The 7,351-nt window shown below is 35.8% G+C and overlaps 1 protein-coding gene and 1 long non-coding RNA gene across 2 annotated transcripts; one reads left to right on the top strand and one right to left on the bottom strand.

Annotated features, from left to right (window-relative positions):
• Positions 1–575: 575 nt before the first annotated feature.
• Positions 576–4,222, top strand: LOC132739618 (acetylcholinesterase-like). Its single transcript, XM_060727368.1, has 3 exons — positions 576–2,227; positions 3,335–3,575; positions 3,996–4,222. The coding sequence occupies exons 1-3, from the start codon at positions 705–707 to the stop codon at positions 4,011–4,013; spliced, it is 1,782 nt and encodes a 593-aa protein (XP_060583351.1). The 5' UTR covers positions 576–704; the 3' UTR covers positions 4,014–4,222.
• Positions 4,223–4,452: 230 nt separating this feature from the next.
• LOC132739607 (uncharacterized) lies at positions 4,453–5,439 on the bottom strand. Its single transcript, XR_009627030.1, has 2 exons — positions 4,992–5,439; positions 4,453–4,574 (listed from the first exon to the last, which is right to left on the bottom strand). It is a non-coding gene; the product is annotated as an uncharacterized LOC132739607 (long non-coding RNA).
• Between the last annotated feature and the right edge of the window lie 1,912 nt (positions 5,440–7,351).

Below are 7,351 nucleotides of genomic sequence, written 5' to 3'. Positions count from 1 at the left end.
CAGGTATCTATCCAAGCTCCATAAAATCTGGCATATAATTTTCCTGGCTTTTGTGAATTTAGAACATACTAGTAAGTGATGTTTGACCCTTTGTGACAGCATTTACGCAATTCCATTTTCTTGCCCGTCGCATCCAGTGCTTTCAGCACTTTGAATTTTTTACTTCTTTATTCGCAGTGTTTTGTTTTTGCGATCTATGTGAAAATGCTACACAATTCCCATCTTTGTTAACTGAAATGAAGTTTTAATGAAACTTTGCATTCACAGAAAACACATTTCATGCGAGAAAAATGCCACATTCTGCTGAAAATTGAAGATGAACAATAACTGATAACTAATATAGTTATTAATATATTTGGTTAAATATATGTGCCTTTCGAATATCTGTTCTTCCATTAGAATAATGCAAAAAGTTCACTGGGTATTGAAAACCGGTTGCTTAAAGTCAACATTAACCGTGGCAAGTGGGACATGGTCATTTTGTAGGACACCGGTGTAAAACAGATTAACATGACTTCATGTATATTATGGCATAGTAAGTTATTTATATCGAAAGAGGTATACGGGTTTATTTGGTTTAAAACTTTAACAATGTCTTTATGTGACCGAGTAAATCAATATCATAAAGCTTTGCAGGTGTATAAAATGATATTTTCGGTACATGAAGTGCAATTGTAACACATGCAATAAGACATAGAGCTAAAATGTTTCGTAGTGCACTGTATTCTATTATTTTATTTTGCATTCTGAATTCTTACACAAACGCACATATTGCGAGAGTTGTAACAAAAATTGGAGAAATCATTGGAACTAATGTAAAGTTAAGTGCAGGCGGCGTTCCATACAGTGTAAATCAATATCTCGGAATACATTATGCCAAACCACCCATCGGAGAACTCAGGTTTCGGAAACCGGAAGCGTATGGCGAATTAAATTCCCCGTACCACGCTTCAGATTATGGATATATTTGCCCCCAGATTTATAATCCAATGGAGCCAGTTTTTGGCACGGAGGATGAAGATTGTCTACACCTGAATGTGTTCGTACCTGACCAAAATGCAGATCTTGATAAAGGCCATGCTGTTATGGTCTGGATACATGGCGGGGCGTTCGTTCTTGGGTCTCCGGAAGAATTCGACCCAAAGACTCTTTGTTCTGTCGGTAACGTAATAATTGTAACGTTCAATTATAGACTTGGTCCTTTAGGTTTTCTTAGTACAAATGATTCGAATATGGTAAGCAATTTAGGATTATGGGACCAGCATCTTGCATTGCAATGGGTTCGGGACAATATCGAGTCGTTTGGTGGGGATAAAAATAGAATAACAATATTTGGTGAGTCATCGGGAGCAGCAAGTAGTATTATTCAAGGAATGTTTGCGGGGAATGTTGGCTTGTTTCACAGAATCATTGCCGAGAGCGGATCTCCTTCAATGAGACCAATGAACTGTTCAAGAAACGCACGTGATCAAGTGATCTCGATTGCGAACAGACTTAACTGTGCAGCAGACGACACTGCAAAAATTATAGAATGTCTAAAAACTAAGTCATGGAGAGAATATATGGCCGTAGCCAATGATATGGCAGCAAACTTTGACAATTTAGACAATGTATTTTATGATCCAGTGGTTGATGGCGAATTTATAAAGCAAGATCCAAGAGACATTTCAAAACTGGCCAAGACAGAAAAAAATAAAGAACTGGATAACTTCAGATCATTTGATTTTCTAGCAGGAATGAACGCATACGAGGGAGCATGCTATGTTCCATATTTCATAGGAACAGACAGCCCAGAAGACTTTGCGCCAACGCCTGCAGACATGGGAAATTTGATACTCGCTGTCACCGGAATGGTTTACAACCGAATGTTCTCAAAACCAGTCATGCGCTTTATTGAACACGAATATACAGACTGGTCCAACCCATCAAACTTTCACAACATCCGGATGCAGTTTATGAGACTGTTTGGAGATACCGGTGTCGCAGTTCCGGTTGTAGAATTCGGTCGTCTGCATTCAACTTCGAAAGAAACCAAATCATACATGTACAAATTCATGCCAGCCCCGACAAACCGGCGTATGGCCACGCCAAGTTGGACCCCAGGTGCAGACCATGGTGAAGAAACAAACTATATATTTGGCGTCGAGGACAAACCAAATATCACTGGATGGGAAATACAGCTGTCCAAAAAGATGATGGAGTACTGGACAAATTTTGCAAAAACCGGGTAATCAATTAAGTTAATATACATGTATGCGTAGAATATCAAGCTTATAAGTTCAAACAAAAACTTAGTTTGCTCTTTAATTACTAAAATAATCTCATGCGTTTGTGACCAGCCCTAATAGTAAGAATTGACCTAACTGGCCCCAGCCAGCAATAACTTGGTAGACCTGGATTCCAATACAACAAAGTCTGATTTCGTTCTAATCTGTATATAGTTTAAAGCCCTGTAAATAAGCAATAACTATTATAACATATTGCAATAAATAAAGATTAAGATATCATATATAAATGATTTCAATGAATATATTAAGTCACACTTTAAATAATCTTGTGGTCAAGTCAGCATTAGCCTTAAGTCAAAATAAGTAAGAACATTCATATTAGTTTATACAAATTTATTTTAGTTCGATTGTGTTGGAAGCTATAAGCTTATTGAACCACTCTCGAATCCGTTCCTGGAACCATCCAGTACTAAGCAATGAATGTAAAGTTTCTTGCTCCAGGAAACAACCGCTTGCCCCTGACATGGTTTGAACCCACGCGGTCAGCAATCCTTAGATTACTAGTCCGACGTGTTAACCACTCGGCCACGCCGCCACACGATCATATTAATAACCTAAAATGAATTTATATAGACAATGAAAAGCATAGCATATTTACCAATTGTGGATCAGGTCTTCATATATACATGTATACAAACAACTTATTACAATCTCATCTGCTCATCAGTTCTCCTGGCTCACACAGTGCTCTAACCAGTTATAGGTTACGGAACGTCAGTGATTCTACTCAGGTGTCCGTGAATGCCTGAAATAATACATGAGGGGCACCTGAGGTCTTCTTGCACCAGTAAAGCTGGAACGTCGCGATATGACCTATACTGTGTCAGCGTGAAGTAAAACCCAACTATATCTTGCTGTCAGGAGAAGCATGCATGGCCTAAAACACTGACGATGTGGCGTAAAATAGTGAAACAAAATATGACTTGATATTTATTTTTATCGTTAATTTGTTTCCCTAAATTACATACTTCAGCATCTTATCTGCAATATTATTTTTTATTTATTTTATTTCATCATTTATTTATTTATTTATTTTTCTTTATCAGTAATCCAAACAGTCCGTTAAAAATAGATCCGGAATGGCCAGAGTATGACCTTGACACTCAAAAATATATGACGTTAGATAAAACTATGGATGACAGCTCTGTTCAACAGTTTCTTTATGCACGAGAGTACGAGTTTTGGAATGAACTCTTCCCGAAAATGGCGGAAACATTCAATGAAATAGAAGAGGAGACGGTTCCAGAGGAAATGCCATGTTCTGAAGAGGAGCACACACATGAACATGTATGTAAATTACATCATTTTTCAGATGTTGTTGCGATATTTGTTGATTGCTTGAATGGCCTTGTTAGAAAAGTTGATATTTTTGATAATATAGTTAAAATGGAAAAAAGAAACAGAGGCTGTTGAATTAGTGTACATTGTACTGTAGGGGTTCAATTCTGACTTCAAATATTGAGCAAGTTGAATCAAATTATGTTATGCGAGACTCTTGCTAGCATAAAAATATGTTAGTCAACGAGTTCAATAGTTTAGTAAGGAAACTATTCTCCTTATCCCAAATATATACAAAATAGGGACTGCGTACAGTAAATTAAAATTATTGGGTCTTATTTAAAGCCGAATGCAATGAATGGGTCATCAGTAACAATCGGTCAGTCATACAGTTTTATCATTTTTAGACATTTTCACTTTGGTTTTCAGGTACATGACGATTTATAGGGCAGGGGGAATATGTTTGCTGCAGGAGAAGTCATTTATAGTCGGGCGGACTGCAAATTTTTCTTCCATAAACGAAACGTTTTTGTAACGATAGTTAAATTTCGTAAACGGATGATATTACTTGAATGGACAAATTGTTTTTGTTTCTAGTATGTTTTTCGCTCAATTAGAGCTCAGATGATTGTTTAGAGAAGGGATTCACATGCTTTTGAATATTTTGTATTTTATATCAATAAATTTTATGCAGATTTGCTTCATAGAAAAATGTGACTTTGTAAGAGTTTTTTTTTCCCCTAGAAATATGAAAAATACATTACATGTATATAGAAGACAAATCAGTTAGTATTTTTTACTGAAAATAGTATACATGTATATATGGACGCCATCAGTATATGATGTGCTTTCAGTATAATTTATTGGATAAGAATCTCTTCAAAAATTTTACATGTTATACGCATACAGCATCCTGTGCTATATATTTACATGTGCAGTTTTTCCCGTCAACTATTTTCCAATGGTTCCATTTAATAATACTGCCTGCAGGGCCTCGGCAATTTGCACCTGAAATTTTGAATATACATGTACATTTTTTGTTTGACAAAGCAGGCGACCGGACACTGGATAGCACACAGTTACATGTGAGTTATATGCTAAATATCACCTAATGGTTTTTTTAAAGTGTTGCCCTAGAAAGCACTTGTTCACTTAATAAGATATAATAATTGGCAAGATGTTAACAGAGAGCAGTCTACACGTACTACTATTTCTTCAAAAATGAAGGAAAGGTCCATCACAAAATTGAACACGGAACAGGTAGGTGGTTCTTCAACCAATGACTGTAAAGGTTACGAGAAACCATAAACTTTTCGTCTTGTCACAGTCAATGAAAGTGAAAATATTCACAAAGCTCAAATATGTAGAAATTTACAAGCGTATAAAATCGGTGTAATTCCAAATAAATTGTGTACAAAATCTTACCGTTGGGGCAATATTGGCAGCAATCGGTTGGTTGGTATCTTGCCGGATCGACACATGGTGGCAGTGGACACGGGAGAGGGTAACATAATGTCTGATTACCAACTGTGCACGGATACGGACAATAATGCGCTGTTACATTCTTCGTACTTACAGTCGGAGAGTTCATATCGCCTGCAACAATTAAACAGAGAAAGATACATTGGAAACATATAAAAGCAGACGTAAAATAACTTTCCATATTTTCCAGTTTATTTGTTTTCCATTTAATAGTGTGTCAAGGTTGTTTTGTACAAATATAGACCATAAAGATAAGGCTTGCAATACTGATAACAAGAATATTTGTGATCTTTTGGCAAAAACTATCGCAAAAAGCTATCGATGCCAATCTTGGCATATAAAATTAAATTGCAACAAGCGTTATTTTAAAGATAATCGACCCGCTCAAAACCTCTACATTATCAGTCCTCTTCAAGCTCTGACGTTTCGAAGAGTCTATTTTGTCAACGATTCACGATTTACAATGACACAAACTAATAATTAATGTCAGAATAACTAAATCTATTTTGGATATTTAACTTGAGCTTTTAACAGTTGGTATTTTTTTGAATTGCTTAAAGTTGGTAAATGGATGCCTCGGAAATGATTTTATTTTTAATTCTCAATTTTTTTTTTTCATTTTTGGTTCCAAAAAGATACTCACTTGTTAATTATCTGAACCATCTTTTTCTTCTGTTGTTTTGTAGCAATTAGTACAGTTGCAGTGATTTAGTATTTTGTACTTTGCTACTTTTATTACACAATAATTACACAATTGTGTATCTTTTTTCAGGTAACAAGCACATAACATGCTCTTTTATTTTACGAAGAAAACAAGTCGTTTCTGAGGCAAGATGTGCTAAAGATGAATATTTTTAAGAAAACATTTAAAAAACAACTTAAATGCTCACACGTTCTTCTTTAAAAAATATTAAAAAAATAAAAAAAAAGAAAGAGAAAAAATAGGATAAAATAAGTTATAGTTATTTTGTATTTACCTCCCCTGACACTACGTTTTGATAGTGTTTAAGGCTTTTCTCTTCCCCTCAGTACATATACGTCGTCGAGCGACAGATCATTATTCTATATGAATCTTACACCGGCTGCCGGTACAGACCGGAATATCTAGCTCGAGCTAGGGCTACTGTTTACGGCGGTAACGAGGCTCTGCCTAGTTTCCGCTGAACAGTTACCCGAGAGCTAGATATTCCTGTATGTTCCGACAGCCGGTGTCTTAAGGCGGCACGGGTGAGACTGTATGAGATTAGCTGCCGACAAAAGCCGAGGTGAGTGGCCCTACAAGTAGACAGAGACGACGCGGATGGTAAACAAGGGTGCATGAGTCCCTAGTACGAATGACGGCTTGAAAGACAGGCCCTTTTCTTGGCGCCAAAGAACTTTCAAAGGATATCTCCTTTCATTATTGCCTCGGGTTGCTGTAGGATCTAATTGACCGCCGTACAGTGACTCAAAACTCATATCTTTTTCTAATACTCCGTAGAAATAGCATGGGGTAAATTATCAGCACTTTGTGCTTCAAAATTATACCTCTTTTATATAATAAGGCATGTCCAGGGGCCATTCTCGATAGCCAAATCTGTTTTTGTTGCCTTATACGGGTGGATGGACCCTTATTTGACATAGACTCTATACACATAAAATGATCGGGTCCGGGGTTCGAAACCAAAGGAATACTTAATGATAAGAAAATTTCTTTCAAGTAATATTCTTTCCTAGATATTTACAAAAAGCAAAACAAAATGAAAACAAAACAAACATGCAAAAAATGATGCATGTAAGACAAAATGTCAATGACTGATGTCAATGTTTTTATGCAATTAGAATTGACGGCCAAACAAGTCTACAATTCTCCATGAAAATCAAGCTGATGAAAACTGAAAATGCATTTTTTTGCAAGACACTTTTAAACTTATTTCCCGTTAAAACTGGATAAAAACTACAATCGGAACATCCTTGGCTATTATCTATAATAACCTCGGAAACAATACGGATTGAAAGTAATTCTACCACGTGGTTTCAGATGTAAACAGTAAAACGAATGTATATATTTGACATCCAAAACAAAAATAATGTCTGTTTCGGTACTCTTCTGATTGAAAATATGTCTCACAACAATTTGTAAATTAAATATGCCCACTGATGTACAATTTTAAACAAATCCGACTAAATGTCAACAGGATTTCTGTTTCTGCAACCATAATAATAAATATATCAATAATGTATTCCTATGAATTCACTAATTTTATGTGGACTTTAACTACATATATTGGAAATAAACTTGTCAAATACTCACAGCATTGAAT

Source organism: Ruditapes philippinarum, unplaced genomic scaffold (genome assembly GCF_026571515.1).
Source record: "Ruditapes philippinarum isolate M1 unplaced genomic scaffold, ASM2657151v2 ctg948_1_1_1_1, whole genome shotgun sequence".
Taxonomy (NCBI): Eukaryota; Metazoa; Mollusca; class Bivalvia; order Venerida; family Veneridae; genus Ruditapes; species Ruditapes philippinarum.
Note: the sequence above shows the minus strand (reverse complement) of the source record. Positions and strands in the feature narration are given on the sequence as shown.

What these genes read in the sequence shown, in the direction of transcription:
- LOC132739618 (XM_060727368.1), top strand. Translation starts at nt 705, where the DNA reads ATGTTTCGTAGTGCACTGTATTCTATTATTTTATTTTGCATTCTGAAT. An exon ending in ACAAATTTTGCAAAAACCGG is followed by an intron (nt 2,228 to 3,334) that starts GTAATCAATTAA and finishes TTTCTTTATCAG; the next exon opens with TAATCCAAACAGTCCGTTAA.